This window comes from Panthera tigris, chromosome D1, assembly GCF_018350195.1.
Source record: "Panthera tigris isolate Pti1 chromosome D1, P.tigris_Pti1_mat1.1, whole genome shotgun sequence".
NCBI lineage: Eukaryota > Metazoa > Chordata > Mammalia > Carnivora > Felidae > Panthera > Panthera tigris.
The window spans coordinates 57,917,752-57,934,073 of NC_056669.1; the positions used below are offsets into that span (position 1 = coordinate 57,917,752).

Sequence of the window (16,322 nt, forward strand, 5' to 3'; positions counted from 1 at the left end):
TTCACAATTCCTGCCTGGCAGGCCAGCTTCAACATTCCATAGCCAACTTTGCCTGAGCCAGACTTGGGCCCTGTTCCCTCAGTTTCTCCAATGGTTATTTTCTATCTTGCATGCTGTTGAGTCCAACCCAGTGGCCAAGTGAGGAACACAGGAGTTGGGACTGGCTGCCACAAAACCAGAAAGGGTAACTAGAGCTCTTGCTTCCCTGCGGCTGCATCCATAGTCCCTGGGCATTCATGCTGTGGCGGTGAGGCCCTGGACCCATTGCAGCTCCTGGCAGAGTGGGTACTCTCCTTCCTGAAGAGAACCTATAGAACAGCTTTGCAGATAAGTACCAGCCCATAGGAGTCAAATGGGTGAAATCCTCTTTGGGCCTGACCCCAGCAAGACCAGCATCTCAAGGCTCTAGCCTTCCTCCTCATGCCTGTGAGTCAGGAAAAGAGTGGGATTACCCACAGACCACCTTCTCAAGTCAGCCAGATCGTGTGGATCTATGGTGGGACTCAAGCTCCTCCTTACCCCAAGGGGAGGTAAGGCCAGGCCTCTAGCAACTTGGAGTTGTCTATAATGACCTTTAAAGGCCCAAGGGTCTATCTCCTGACTAAAGGCATTGCATCCCTATATCATATCACGTGACAGAGAAACCTGTTCTCGTGGCATGTAACATCCCTGTGAGAGCATTGTATATGATTTTGTATTTTTTAATTCATTTTAATCTACAGGTTGGAATCTAATTTTTAAATTTTATTGGAACTCACATTTTAAAAAGAAAAGCATTTAAAATAATAATAAACCTTTGACCGGTGTCTTCCAAGTAGTTTGATCAAAGAACTTATCAGTGTTTTCAAAACACAGCCTGGAGTGTAAAGATTGGAAAGCCCCGTGGCCTCGCCTTGTGTATGAAGTGTAAATCTGGTTTTGTTTTGTTGTTTTGGATTCTTTTGGGTTTTTGTTTCATTTTGTTTTGAAGATCAGATAGTGATCACTCTGAAAGATTGAAGCCAAGAATTTGTAACTATGATATTTACTGTAAGCTGTAGAACATTCAATAACTATTAAAAGAAAAAAAAGTTTCCAAAAAAAAAAAAAAAAAGTCCGGGGTGACCAGACTGGTGGTTCTTGGGGCAGGGAGACACCACCTCTTAGGCCAGTGAGTCCCCTGGGTTGTTCCCCAAGCTGATGCTAACCTTGTTTTCACCAGTCAGGTAATGACTATGCTGCATCTCCCCTCAGGCATAGCAGGGCTTCCTTGGGATTCAGTTGAGGGGTCTGGGAAGTGACCATCAGCACCTGGACTAATTGAGTTGTGTGATACACGGCCAGGAGGTCATAAATGATGAAGGCTGCCATCTTCCAAGGCTCACCGTGTGGCCAGCGCTGTGCTTTATGTTTGCTAGTTCTCAAAATCCTCACAGCAGGATGGGAGGCGAGCCCTATTTATTAACCCTGCCCTCAAGACAGAGCAGCCAAGGAGGGTAAGTACCTTGGCCAAGGTCACAGAGCCGTGAGATTCAGAGTCGGAGCTCACACTTGGCCAGGCCCCACATTCCCCTGCCCACCCCAGAGGAGGCAGTGTCTGTGTTTGCTTAAAGGGAGAGTTTGTCAGCTGGGAAACCAAGGGAAGAAGGAGCTTACAGGTTTGTAGTCACAGAAGGACAGTCGAGGGAGGTTATGTGGTCTCCACCCAAATGGTCAACTACTGTCCGTTTTCCATCCTAAATCTCTGCCTCCTCCTCCCTCTGGGCAAAGCCACTGCCCTAGTCCAGGCCCAGGCTTCTTTCCCTTGTCATTGTAGCCACCATTGCCTCCCAGGGTCCCCATGGGAGCACCATGGCCCCCAAATCCTGATGCTCCTATAGCCTGTCAAGTATTTCAGCCTCCTCAACTAGAGAAAAAACTAAGGCCCCAAGAGGCTCACTGACCTGGCTCACACTAGAGCTGTAATTGGACTTCAGGATATACTCCTAACTCTCCAGCCCTTGCTACCAACCCATGCCCTGTGCCTCTGCAGCATGCTCCCCAGTTTCCCTCCTGTCCTCACCTCACAGGAGACTCATTCTCCCTCCCTTGCAGTGGAAAGCTCTTATCATGTGTGGGGGCTGAGGGCACCTCTGGCCACAGACTTTGCTGGGCTGTGTCACAGCAGTTTCGCCAGAGCAGGAAAGGGATTTTCCAGGGACTCAGTTCCAGGTCACAATGGCAGGGCTGAGGACCAGGAGCAGACAGGGAGGTGGAGATCTGGGCCCCATACTCACAATTTTGGTCCTTGGGGTGAGGGGTGGAATAAGGAAAGGTCAGACTCAGAACTTCCCTCAGCCCAGCGCCCCAGTCTGTCCTCTGGCTCCCAGGGCTGCCAAGATTCAGAGGGACAAGCCAGGAAAACTTTCAGATGAGGGTGGGGGCCCTGAAGGCCAAGGGTATTGGATATACCCGTACCTGATCCCTCAGCAATGTATCCCATCCTTTTAGGGACAGGTGAAGAAATTTAGGCCAGAGTCCTACTTTGACCTTCCAGCAAGCAAAAAACGGGGTGCCGGGGTTGGGGGGGTGGGGGCTGGCAGGCAGTGCTGGAGAAGAGCTGTGCTTATTACCCCAGGGCCCAGCACCAAGGTGAGGGTTATCTCTTACCTGGCCTGGGAAGCCAGACCCAGCCTCAGTCTCCACAGCAAGAGGGCGTTTAGAGTCCCCAGTCCAGCCTTCCCCTGGGAAAGGAGGCTGGAGAGTGGGAGGGACCCAACTCCCACCCCGTCTCTTGCTTTCTCATCATCTTGGTGTGTCATCCAAGTCCTGGGTGAAGTGGGGTTGGTTGGCTCAGGGGACAGCCAAGTTTGAGAAGCCAAATCTTGACATGCAGCTAAGAGTTGGCAAATAGGGACACCAAGTGGACCCTGGTAGTCCAAGGGAACATTTCCTTGGGAGCACGGATGATGCACTAGGCCCCTACAATGAACAACCTGTTTTAGACTTTGGCAACCCATGGTGCTCCAGAAAATTCCTCCTGATGTACAGCCTGTCTCTTTCCCTCCTCTCTCCTAGAACAGGGAAAGCTTTGTTTCCTAGGCCCTAGGAAGTCCCCTCCCTTTCCTACACACCTCAGAAGCCTCAGAAAGAGAAGCCTGTGCCCTGGAGAGGCAAGAAAGAGGCAGGGAGAGATCAAATCTCAAGGCATGTCTGCCCAGCTTCTCTGGGCAGGAGTTTTCTGTGCTGCTAACTGGGCCAGGTCCATGGCTTCTGCACAGGAGAAAGGCCTCTGCCCACAGACAAGATGGTGATCTCACTTTGCCATCCTGCTGTGGCCCCAGCCTTAGGGAGCCCTGGCCGGGTTGGGCAGGGGTCTGGGAGTAGGAGTAGTGGCACCTGTGGCCTCAGGGGAGCAGCAAGAGCAAACATGAGCTGGGCCTTCTGGAGTCCCATCCTGACCAGCCGCCTTCATCCAGGAGGTCTGGGGCTCCCACAGGCTGTCCCTTTCCACACTTCCCCAGACTCCACCAAACATCAGTATCCGGTTCTTCAGCCTCTCTTTGGGACTCTCCCATTAGCATTTAAACGTGTCCCCTTCTTCCACCTTTAAAAAATATACCAATACCTAGAGAGCCCAGAATTAAAAACCTTACCTCCCTGGGGCCCAAGTCCCTACCAGTATCGCCTGTCACAATCTGGCTTCTGTGGGGAGCTCAATCCAATCAGACCTCGTCCTGTTCTCACCATGTCCACGAACCAAGGACTGCTGCAGTCCTGACCCTGTGGCAGCACCTGGCCTTGTGGACCATCCTGCCCCTCACTCCCCTTCCCTCACTTGCAGGACACTGCAGTTCCCTGGTCTCCTTCCCACCTCCTTGGCAGCGCCTCTGGGGCAGCCCAAGAGTCTGCCCTGAGCCCTCTCTCCTGGTCCAGTCCTGGTGCAAATGCCTACTTGAGTGCTTCTAAATATTCCTGTAGCCCAGGTCGGTCTCTCGAGCACTTCAGGCCTTCACATTCCAGACGCCCAGGGGGCTGTATCACAGCTGTCTCCTGGGCTCCTCCTCCGGTTTCCCCACCCAGCTGGCCCTAATCTGTTGACCCACATCTTGTTACCAAGTCCTAGCAGTTCCATCTTAGGAATCTTAGATCCTGCCCCCCACACCCTGGCTTCCACCACCTCTTGCCTGGACAGCTGCGACAGTTTCCATGCAGAATTCCTGCTCCACCCTCCACGCTGTGACCAAGAGCAAGCTGACCAGCTCCCCTTCCTAAATGCCTTAGAGGTTCCTTGGCATCTCTGGCAGAAGACTGATGGCTTCCAAGAGCACGTGTAGCTGTCTTCTGCCCACACCCAATCCAGTCTCCACACCTGTCACCTTCAACTTCCAGCTTCCCCAGTTCCTCGTAGTTCCCCTGGGCCTTTGCACATGCTGTTCTCTCTCTGCAGACCACGTTTCCCTTTCCCACGTTCTCCAGCTCCCAACAGGTCTGACCCCATCCATCTCCCAGGCTCCACTTCTTCTAGAGCTGTGCTGTCCAAGATAGGAGCCACTAGCCGCATGTGGCTATTGAGCCCTTGAATATGCTAGTTCTTATTAAGATGTGCTTTAAGTGTAAAATACCAGATTTCAAAACAAAAAAATTAGTGGTTCATGCATAATTTTTATACTGACTTTATATTGAAATGAAAATACTTTAGTTATACTGGCTTAAATACATTATTGATACTAAGCTTATCTTTTTCTTTTAAAAATGCGGCTATTAGAAAATTTTAAATTACATATCTGGTACATACTATATATATCTATTGGACAGCACTACCTCTAGGGGCTTCAGTGAGAACCTGATGAAGTGAGGGGCCTCCTCCAGCCCCACTTCACCCGCTGTCCCCATGCCTACCTGCCACAGAGCCAACACTGCGAGGGGAGGGATGGCCTGTCCCACACACAGTACCTGACACACAGCTATTTGGTGAATGGCCAGATGACCTGGGAAGAGTCACAGGGAAAGAAGCTCTTCATGACACGACTTTCCCACCTTTTATTATCCAATAAATGGATGGGAATAGAGACAAAGACAGGACAACAGCAAAGTTTCAATAAATAAGAGAAACAGGGATGGCAGTGGGGCCCATGCCTGCACGACCCCACATAAATAACCAGGTTGCTGAGCCAGAGTGGACATAGGGACTGGGCTGGGCAGTCGCCCGCACTGCCCAGGCTGGGGGACAGACACCAACACCACAGGGACACACAAACCACTGAGGCCAGGGGCACCTTACCAGCCCCTCACCCACACCTCTCCCCAAAAGCTCCTGAGATCTTGGGGTGGCTATGCAGGCTGGCACCTTGTACTACAGCCCTGCCCAGGTCAAGACTGTGGTACCATTTTCAATAAAAACAGCAGGGTGGGGAGCAGATACATGCATTAAGCCCCTTCTTATAGACAGAGCCAGGGATGGGCCGCCCCATGGGGGCCTGAAGACAGAGGCCTTAGAAGCCGCAAAAATGGGGCCAGATAAAGCTACTAATGGGAGGGGTGGCAAGGAGTCAGGCTCTCCCCTCACATGACCCGGGCCAGAACCTGCCAAGTAACTGGAGAAGCCCTGCGCCCTGAGATGCCTTTCTTTTCCCACTTCATAGAAGAATTATAACCAGGTGATGGCCAGGGACTTGCCCATGGTTAGAGCCTGGGAACTCAAGTCTCCAGCCCATGGCTTTTTGTTGCTCCTTCCCTTTACTGGGCCCACTAGAAGAGGCAGGAGAGGTCCGTACTAGGGCCCTGTACAGAGGCAAGGGCAGCTAATTACCAAGGTGTGGGGCCAGGAGCACCAGGCAGAGGGCCCCTCCCCACCAGGCCAAGGCCTTGCCACTTAGTGGTACAGAGGATCCTGCAGGGTCCCAGGATCTGGCCAGGCTAGGGCACAGGGCATCCTTCAGAGAAAAAACTGGGTGGCAGGGACAGGGGAGGGGCTCTCAACCTGCTCCTGCACACAGCACCTGCCAGCTGGCCTGCCTTCTCACTGGGGCGGACGCTCCCACCTCCAGGCCTTGGCCTTTGCTGTTCTGTCTGCTGGGCCATTACTTCTTGGTCCTCACACGCCCAGCTGCAGCTCTACCTCCTCCAGGAAGCCTTCAGAACCTCCTAGGGCAGGGCTGCCATGTTCTCAGATGAGATAGACCATCAGATGACCAGGTTGCTCTCATTTAGCCGGACCACATAGCGGTTCTCCTGGGGGACAAGGTGAGGGGTCAGAGTGGAGTCAGGGGCTTCTGTACTCCCTGCCCAGGGCCCCCTGAACCTCCACCCCCGCCCTATTTGCAGTCAGGGTCGGCCCAGGTGCCAACTGACACTTTCCCCTCTAGCCCTCACCTCAGCCTTGTTCTCTGCTGGGGGCTTCAGCCACTTAGTATGGCTTCCGCCACTTCCCAGCAGTGCCTGCTGCTCAGTGGGGAGGCCAGGTTGTGGGGAGCCAGGGAGAGCACCCCCTGAGGGCCCAGCCTCTGTGACAGTCTTCACTTCAGAGGCCGCTGAACTTGACCGTTGCTCAGGAATTCGGGCCACTCGGAACCTGTGGTGGTGGAGTGAGGAGTGGTGGTGTGATGATTCCATTAAAGACAGAACCACAGGTCTAGAAAGGGCAACACCCACAGGATCCCACACCAAGTTCATGGATCGGAGTCTGAGCCCTTCCTATGCCCTCCCAACCCACAGATGAGCTCCCAACCACTCTCAATGCTGCAGGTAAACACTCCTGTGGCCTGAGGGGCCCAAGGTGTGATGGAGGCCAGGACCCTGCCCTGGCGCCCAAGGGCTCATGTGAGACACAGCATAGCTGGAAGACCTGACTTCTCTCTGACAACCCTCCTTCTGCCCAGAGAGGCATACTGAGGCCAGAGAGGGACCAGTCACCAAGCAGGATGTTTAGGGCTCAAATAGGGCCCTGTCTCTCCCACCCTGGCTGTAATGTCTCTCCCCGACCCTCCAGTATCTATGCCCACCTCACCTGCCCACAGACAAGATGGTGATCTCGCCCTGGCGTCCTGCCTTGGCCCCAGCCTTGGGAGCCCTGGCCGGGTTGGGCAGGAGTCTGGGAGTAGGAGTAGTGGCAGCTGCGGCCTCAGGGGACAGCAGCACCTCAGGCCACTTCTTCTGGCTACAGCGGGAGCAGCAGGGGCCAGAGAGTGAAGCCAGGCCCTGCACGGTGTGGAGGTGATGACGATGTGGGCAGATGTGTGGCATGCTGGGGGGACCCGGCGGCAGCCTACAGCGGGCACAGGGGGAAGTGGTCACTAGGGCAGGCCAGCGCCAGCGGGTCCCAGGAGGTAATAAAGGGGAATCGTGAACATGAAAGGGAACATACCCAAGTGGTGAATCCCCAAGGAAGCAGGCTGATTATCTGTGGGTTTGGATCACCTGCCCACTCACCTGGGTACGGGCCTGTGGCTGGTCTGCACCAGCTGTTTGCTGTGATACTCCTTCAGCAGCTCCTCCAGGGCCGCGGCATTCTCTGTTGGGCAGCTGTGGTCAGAACCCAGCTCTGGGCCACAAAGGGGTGCTCCCCGTGCACCCACACCCCACCCCACCCCAGGCCTCGTGCCTTTTCCTCCACCCCTCAGCCACACTGATGAGAGAGGGCCAGGCTGGCCCCAGGTGTCTCGGTGGGAGGGGCGGAGCAGAGAGGAGACCATCCTCTCCCCGGCATGGGGATGGGGTCAGACCTCCCCTCACCTTTCTTCTCGGTGATCAGGCGTACTAGGACCCCAATGGTGTCCTCATTGGCGTCCTCAGCCCGGTAGGCGGGGTTGATCCCTGTGGAAGAAAAGCAACAGCCATGGTCCTGGGGAAGTGGAGGGTTGATTGGGGCGGGGGGGGGGGGGGGGGGGGGGGCGGCGCTCCAGACTTGACTCCAGATTTAACAGCTATGCCAAGATGTGGCAGCAGAGGGCACCGCAGGCCTTCCTGTGAGTTGTGCTGCAAGCCTGGGTGTTGATGCAGTGGTGGCACTCCAGGCCTCAGCTTAGGCTCTGCAAGCTCATTATCACTGCTCCCTGCAATTGGAGGGTGAGGGGGGCCACCCCTTCTGGGGCCTGTCATCTCCCCTGCACAGCCTCAGGTAGCTGTGGGCTGTCTCCCTGCCCAGAACCCTGGACAGTTCTCGGGCACACTCTGTCATTCCGGGCTTATCACACTTCCCCACACACCACCCTGTCCAAATGTCTAACTGAGGGCCCTCAGGGCCCAAACCTCAAGAGTGTGACAATAGACCACGTAATCAATCCTGGGCCAGTGGCAAACAGCTCTTAGGACTTGCACCCAGGCAGCAGCCAACAGCTGAAGGAGAACCCAGGCTAGGAGAAAACAAGTGCAGTCCCCGACAAAATGGCCTGAGCTGCCATCTTCCTGCCTGCCTAAAGCCCCTGTGCACTTCCTGTCCCTGCCAGCCTGCAGCGTCAGGAGCTGGGAAGGGCTCTGGCCAGTCCCGGGCAGCCTGTGGCACAGGCATGGGAAGCACCGGTTCGATCTTAACTTTGGCTGCAAGGCTCTGTGGGTAGTGTGTGTGCATGGGGGGCCCTGCCCTATTGGCCTTCAAGGGACGGTGCAGGGAAGAAAAAAGGGGCCCAGGACCCGGGGGTGGGGGGAACACATCTCTCCCTCTGGTTCCAGGACTCCTAACTCAAACCATGGCCTGGAGCTGAAACCTGAGCCCCTCGTGGGGTCTGCCAAGGACAGCTGCCCTGCCAGCCACTCAGGTCAGAGGTCAACCTGAGAAGGCAGTCCGACCCTTGAACCATATACATACAACTGCAGTCCCCAAAGAGTTCAGATCCCTACAGCCTGACAGGGCCTCACCCAGGACCAGAATCCCACTGAAGCCACTTGCCCTCTGCTCTGCCCCCGTCACCACCTCAGGCCACTTCACCTTTCCTTCTACTCTGTCACTTCGCACGGTCTCCTCTGCAGCCGCACGCACACCTCCAGGAAGCCCTCCTGGTTAGCCCTCTGCAGGTCCCTCCCTGTCAGTCCCTCTAGGCCAACAGGTTCCCTTGCACAGCCGCCAGGCTGAGCTGGGCTGAGCTAGACCCTACCCTCTGGCCTCCCCACTCAAGACCCCAGGCTGAGCCTCACCGCTGCCTCCACCTCCAGGGCCGGGCCCAACCTCCTTGTGGGCCGTGCAGTGGTAGCCTTTCCGCTTGAGCAGGTTGCACACCAGGATGCCCAGCAGCCCCATGAGGCAGAAGACAGGCACGATGGCAATAACCGCATACTGGGCAGCTGTCTCCTCAGGGCCACCTGCCCGCGTGCCATTCCCAAGCTGCCGCGTATCCCCAGCACTGCTGGCCCCTGCTGCCACCTCCACACCACGTCGGGCCCGTCGTCCCCGCTCTGAGCACCACAGAGGATGGAGGCATGGAGGAAAGATGGAGGCAGAGAGGCCCAGGGCCTGGGTTAAATGGGAGGGGGGTGGGGGCACGAATGTGTCCAGAGCCGCCTACTGCCCACTCCACCGTGCTGGGGAGGCAAAGGCCAACTCACCCCTACTTGTTCTTGGCCATCTTATCAGCCTGAGCAAGGCCTCCTCAGACCTCAGGATAGCCAGACCCTCAGCCCCCTGTCCACCCCTCATTCTGGGGTGAACACAGTACCTAAGCACATGCCTGGGCCTGTGGACACCGGATCCCACCCCCCACGACTGGCCGATGAATTAGTTTCCTCAGAAAGTGACTGACAACAAGCGAGAGGTGTGTGCGCGTGTATGTGTGAGTGTGCGCTCACACGCATCTTCATGTGTCTCTCTTTGAGGGGAAGAGGACAGGGGACAGGCAGGGTGTTAGCTCCTCAGGGCCTCAAGCCATGGCTGCCACCTGCCGGATGGGTCCTGCCACCCAGAAACGAGGAGAGCAGACACTGCCAGCGGAACAATTGAACACGTGTTGCCGGACGCCCTCTGGCTGCGCACCCTTCCCTGGGCTCAGGCAAGCTCACCGGACCCCCACCAGTCCTGCCCCCGATCTGTCACTCACCATAACAGCTGCGAGTACCCAGAGGTGTCCAGGAGCACGGCTGACAGGAGACAAGGGGGACCCCTGAAGTGGCAAACCACCTGCAAAGAGAGAAGACATCACTAAGGCCTAAAAACTATCCTTAAAAGAGGCTCCTGCCAGGCACACTCACTGGTCCTGACCCCTCCCATTTCACAGATGGGAAGACAGGCCTGCTCAGGGGGTGGGTGAGGCTGGGACCCTAGGACCCAAAGTCCTGGTCACCTCGCCATGAGCCCTCAAGTCCCACCCCATGGCTCACCCAGGCTGGCAGTCTCCACATAGGGTGTCTCGAGTCGCTGTGCCTGCCTGGGCCTCCAGCCTCCCTCGAGGGCTGCAGCGAGCGTGGGGCTGGCATGGGCCAGGGCCCCATGAAGCAGAGAAAGTGCCGGGGGGACAGGACCTGCATAATGTGCCCTGCCCCAGGTCCTGTGGGAGGGAAAGGATGAGAACAAAGCCGGGAGCCAGGTCTGGGGAACCCGCCCCTGGCCCTCAACAGTCTTCCCAGGACAGGGCAGCTCACCAGGCTAGGCTCCTCCCCAGGTGGGCACCGCCAAAGGGTCCTTGATGTTGGAGTGGCCAGAGGCCAGCGCAGCAGCTGGAAGAACAGCAGGCAGGACACACTGAGAGAGCAGAAAGTGCTGGGATATGGCATCTCTGGGGCCATCTATCCACCACCCACTTCCTAATGTCTCAGGAGTGCAGACCACTGACCACACAGGGCCAGCCCCCAGGTTTCAGTGACCTTCTCTAACCTCAATCCCTCCTGTTCCGAGTAAAACCTGCCTGTCCCATACCTGCTGCATCACCACTGCCTAGGTAGAAAGAAAACCACATCGGCTTCTGGAAAGTGCTGGAAAACCCCAGATGGAGCCAGATCAGGATCTCAAGCCCTTGGGTCCCTGAGTCACATCCATTCCAGCTAATCAGGACGATAAAGAGGAAATGCTTCCGAATTCCTCTCTCAAGTTCTGTCTCCCTTCCTGTGGCTGTGGCCCCGCCACCACGGCTGGGCCTGTTGTTAACCAGGCCCTGTTCATCATCCCTGGGGCCAAGTCTGCAGCCAGTGCTTCCTGTTCTGGGCCCTCAGCAGAGTCTTTGGGACAACTTCCTCCATGACCTCTCCACACAAGGCCGGTCAGCTCACACTCCTGCACCCACACGGGGCGGGCTACACCTCAAGGAAGGGATCTCAACTGGCCTCCCCCAGCACATTCCACTGACAGCTCCCTCTGCACCCCACTCCAGGAATGAACTATCTGCCCTGAATCCCTCCTGCTGGCAGATTCCCGCCCCCCCCGCCCCCCCACCAAACCTGTCCTCCAATTTGGCCCAACTTGGGGTAACAAGCACAGAATAGAGCCAGCTGCCCTGGAGGGCAGAAGGAATGTCACACAGGAGGCTCTGGGACCCTCCCCAGGCCCCAGCCCTGGCTCCCAACATCTGCCAAGCCCTAGGAGGACTCCTGCACCAAGAGCCACACAGGCCAGGAGGTGTTTCCTAGGGTTGGACTGCCTCAATTTGCAAAGGAAGAGGTGTGTAACCAACCCTAGCATGGCAGCCAGCATGTGGTTCCTGAACTCAGAAGGGCTGGGGTGCAGGGTTCAGTACTCCCAGGTCCCATCCCCAACTCACCACAAAAAGGCAGGACAGGGGCCAGTGTGGCAGGCTCAGCTTCATCCTCGGGCCCCAGGAGTCACCAGCCTACAACACACATGGAGGGAAGGCTCAGCAGGAGATGGGAAAAGGCAGGCAGCTGCTGTCCTCCCAGCACTGTTTCCAGGACAAGACTGGATGGGAATTTGCAAGGTATTGCTGGGCAGGCAACACTGGGGTGGTTTGGCCTACACTCACCGCACCTCCCCCTTCCCCCACAAACCTGGGTAGAGATGGGGGGTGCCCTGTCTGGGGCCGGCCTCCCAGGGCAGCAGAGGAGGGGGACAGAGGGCTCTGCCAGGCTTGGGGGACTTCCCGGAGGAGGAAGGGCTTCCTTTCCCTTCCATAAATAGCCATGCGCATGGGGACATGGCAGGGGGGCCCTGGGAGGAAGGAAGTGTGCAGAAGTCCTGGGGGTGGGGGCTGAGAGGGCCTGCAATCCCCCCATGCCCAGACTCTGCACCTCATTTCCAGCTCCCAGGCTCCTGCCACTTGGACCTCCTGTGGGCCTGGCCCCTTGGCTTCTCTGCCTTCACTCTTGCTGTTTCTGCTCCAAAGAAGGTACTTTCCCTCAGCCATCAAAGCCAAATACGAAGGCATCTCTGTCCAGAAGCTTCTCGAGATTTCGTTTTCCCCTCACAGCCGGGATCAAAGCGCCTGCATGTCTCCCTACTCACTGCCCCCCATCACAGTCCCAGTCCCACCACAAGTCCCACTCCCCAGTGGGCAGTCTTCTCCACCGAAGGATGTGGAAGGACATGTCCAACACTGGGAGAGGTGTGACTGCATCTCTGGGTCAAGAGCAGACCTCCTGCTGTCATAGCAACCAGTGTTCAGCCTTCTGTCCTTTCTCTCAGGCACCTACCACTGTGTGTCGGGCATTGCCCTTGGCGCAGGAAACAGAAGAAGACAGACACTGTCCCCATCCTCAGAGAGTTCCCATCCCTGTTGACCATACCAATGGTCAACAGATGAACAGGGAAATGCCCCCCTGCCAGACAGCGGGAAGTGCCAACAAACCATGAGGCAGGGTGAGGGCGCCGCATGGGATGGCCACTGGCCTGAGGCTGAGCACCCAGGCTCCAAGCATGGGGTCCTCTGGAGAAAAGCCTCCAGCCAGTAGGCAGGTTGGAAGAGCAGGAAGGAGGATTCAGTTTAGATAAATGGGACTGTAGCAAAACAAGAGAGTTCCATCACTTATTTCCAGGAGACCTGCCTTCCGGCTCAGGAGGGTGAAGGAAGCTGGATTTGTCAGGCCTCAGCCACAGGCCATATAGCTTCTGACCCCCAAGGGGCAGCCAAGCCACTGGCCCAGGGCCCCCAGCAGATTGAGGGGACCCTACCCGGAGCCCCGTGCTGCCCGATACCAAGTCTGGTGGGAGAAGCGCTGCCTGCCGTAAACCCCAGGTCATATGAGAGCCCCTCGGGGGCACAGGTGGCCTGGCCTTCCCACGTGGAAAAGGAGCCAGAGGAAACTGATCCCCCTACACAGACCTCGGTGGCAGCAGCCAGGGGTTCGAATTACACCACAAGGGAGGGGGAGGGGTGGCAGGCACAACATCCTCGGGACTCTCCAAGTCACTCTTGGCCCAAGGCCAGCTAAGGGGAAAACCTAGGACAGGAGAAGGTCGGGCCACAGCATAAAGGCCACACCCTGGTTGTCTATACCCAACAGGTAGCATACTCAGACCCATTCCCCCACTTGTCCCCTCCTCTAATTTGGTCACAAGTCTTCCTTTCCAGTTTCTGGCCCAAGGTGTCCTTTCCCCTGCCCAGGCCGAGCTCCCACTCAAGCCCTGCCCCCCCATGAAGATCCTTCTTCATAGGATCTAATCCACGGACTTGACCACAAGCCCAAGGCCTCAGGCTGACCCCACAGGGGCTGGACCAGGGGTGAAAAGAGGCACAACAGCCACAGAGGAGAGGACCCCAGTCCCACTCCTGGCCCTGACTGGCACCTGCTGGGTAACCTGAACCCACAGTGAGGGGCTGTACAGCTGCTCACCTCCAGGCCGATGGGGAACCGTGATCTTGAGACTTCCAGGAGGAAAATCTTCCAGGGGTCCAAAGCCAGCAAGGGCCCACTCAGGCATATTCACAGACACTTGCCGCCTAGCGCCCTGACGCCTTCTAATTACGTGCCTTCTAATTACCCCAAACTGGTACTTACTCCAGTCTGGCTGCCGGAGTCTGCTTACAGCTGCACTCCCAGCCCCTTCACTCAGCTAGATTGAGCCCCCGATGAACCTGTCCGGTCAGGCGGCCCATGGTAGGCCACCCAGAACCCCCTCCGTGTACACACAGGGCAGCACCTGCCGCTCTGACCTGCCCCTCGGCACCCCCTGTCCCACCAGGACTCCAGCATCTCTAAGCCTGGAGTCCTGAAATCTTGACTGAAAAGCAAGTTCGGATCAAAGTCCCTCAGCTGGCTGAGTGTCCGTGAAGGCTCCATCCCCACCTCTCTGCCTAGTCCTAAGGCCAGGAAGTCAGTGACCTTCCAAGGCCTCCAGAGAGCCTCCTGGAAGAAGTGGCTGAGCAGACCCAGGCCCACAGCAGGGAGCCTCCTCTCAGGGCCCAGTGCTCCAGACAGAGGAGAAACACCCAACAGGGCCCCAGGGGCAGAGGAGGAAGTAAGCCTAGAGGCTGCTCCTCCCAGAAGTCTAACCTGGGCCTGTCCCCATTGCCACCAACTCCCTGTGGGACCGGAGCCCCTGCTACACCTTGCTGGGTCTCAGTATCTTCATCTGCAAGATGGGGATATTTGTCTCCCAGGGCAAGACCGTGATTAGGTTTAAATGAGGTAACAAGCCTAAGGAAGGTCTTGTGATTTCCTCCCCATCACTCCCTTCTTTCCCTCTGCACCTTGGCTCAGGTTTGTAATTAAGTATTTGTTTGCTTACTTGTTCAGCGCTGCTCCCCCTACCCCACCCGACAGCAGCAAGGGCAGGGATGTCTGTCTCATTCACCACAAAGCCCTCCCCCAGCAGTGTCTGGAGCGGGAGGCCTCCACAAAACAGGTTGAGGGGGAGCAAGCTTCCTAACATGCAACCCACCCCCATCTCCAAAAATGCCCAAACAATTAGAACCAGAAATTCCCTGGAAGAAAACCAACTAACCAGGGCAGCGGAGCCCCAGGGACATGCAGCCCTGGAGGCCTCAGAGAAAGAGGAAGCTGTGACACCACCCAGGTCTCCACAGCTTCCCCTTTCCCAGAACTGAAGCTTTGTAGGGTCATGAGGCCCCAGCCTGGGGCCCTCCTCTGCACTTACTCACTCTCCAACCTCAACCTGGCCTCCTACTGAAGCTCCACTGAATCCCCAAGGGCCCTTGCCCTTGGCCTCCAGTTCAGCCCCACCTGCAGCCTAGGCATCCTTACACTGGGATCTGGCCCTTGCCCCTTCCCCCAGCCATTCTGAGCTTCTTTCACTCCCCTACACTTGCCTCTCCTACCCAGAAACCCTTCCCATCACCTGGCCAATACCTACTCTTCCTTCAGAGCTCAGCTCAAGGCCCCTCACCTCCTCCTGGAAGCCCCCCACCGCTACCTTCCCTTACACAGTCATCATCCACATGTAACCTACCCGGCCCCTTCCCCACAACCTGTGTGCCCAGTGCGCAGCACAGGGCCAGGGCCCTGGTAAGTGGGTAGATATATGCTGAACTGGGGATGGGATGGGTTTGAAGGAGGGGGCAGGGATCAGGAGAGCACCTAGGTTCTGTCAAGGCTGGGTGGGCCAGAGACCAGGATCTCCGTTAAGGAGCCCAGAGGCTGGGGTTAGGCGGGAGGGGGGAGGGGGGGGGAGTTGAAACTGGATCTGAACCCCTGGGCTAACTTGGGGAGAATCAGTCTGCCTTGCTCTGCTCCTCAACTGGTTCTGTGGCTGTGGACACCCCCGCTCCCATCAAGACAGAGGGCTGCTGTGAGGCTAAGAGAATTCACCTTAAATATGCAGCACAAGGCCTGGCACACAGAAGGAGCCCTCAGTAAGCATTCGCCATGCCTCCGTTTCCTCATGTATAAATTATGGAGCAGGGAATGACACACACTTGACAAGCAGGTGTGAGGTACAAAAGAGATTCTTCTCTATGCTTGGCCCAGAGCCTGTACACAGGAGGTGCTGAATTAGCCATGGTGAGGCTCTGGGAGGTAGGGGGGTATAAGAAGGGAGAGAGGTCTGGAAAGATAGGTGGGCATAGCCCAGGTCACACCAAGACTTGGATGCAAACTGAGAAGTCTGCACTGCCTTAAGGGCCTGTGGGAGACTTGAAGGGTTAGTGGGCAGAGGAGAGGTATGGAACAATTTGCCTCTCAGAGGGCTTCCTGGGCTGCCTGCCAAGAAGGCTGGACTGGGGAGACAGAGGTGAGAGGCAGGTCCCCACCTGGAGCAGAGGGTGGGAGGCAGGTACTTGTGTTTCCCAGCGGTGGCTCTAGGGCCTGCGGACCTCCCTGCAGCCTTCAGAGGCTAGAGCTGCCAGGAAACACAGCTGGGCACAGGCCTTCCTTGACCACTCGAGGCGGCAAGACAAAGGCCGCCCACCAATAGTTAGAAATCCAGGTTAGTGAGGAACCCAGTGGTTCCCTGGCAACTGGAGCTGAAGTAGGGCGGTGTCCACAGTGGGTAGCAGTGAGGGCAGCTAGGCATGCCTCCTTTCCATCCTCCA

General features: G+C 56.8%; 1 protein-coding gene across 1 annotated transcript; it reads right to left on the reverse strand.

Moving 5' to 3' along the window:
* Positions 1-4,797: 4,797 nt before the first annotated feature.
* Positions 4,798-15,433, reverse strand: RELT (RELT TNF receptor). Its single transcript, XM_015537012.2, is given in 12 exon segments — positions 4,798-6,192; positions 6,334-6,532; positions 6,968-7,225; positions 7,390-7,471; positions 7,693-7,773; positions 9,091-9,348; positions 9,987-10,066; positions 10,267-10,433; positions 10,528-10,602; positions 11,640-11,708; positions 13,666-13,726; positions 13,728-15,433. Coding segments are annotated over 12 exon segments (1,404 nt in total). The 5' UTR covers positions 13,754-15,433; the 3' UTR covers positions 4,798-6,144.
* Positions 15,434-16,322: the final 889 nt, after the last annotated feature.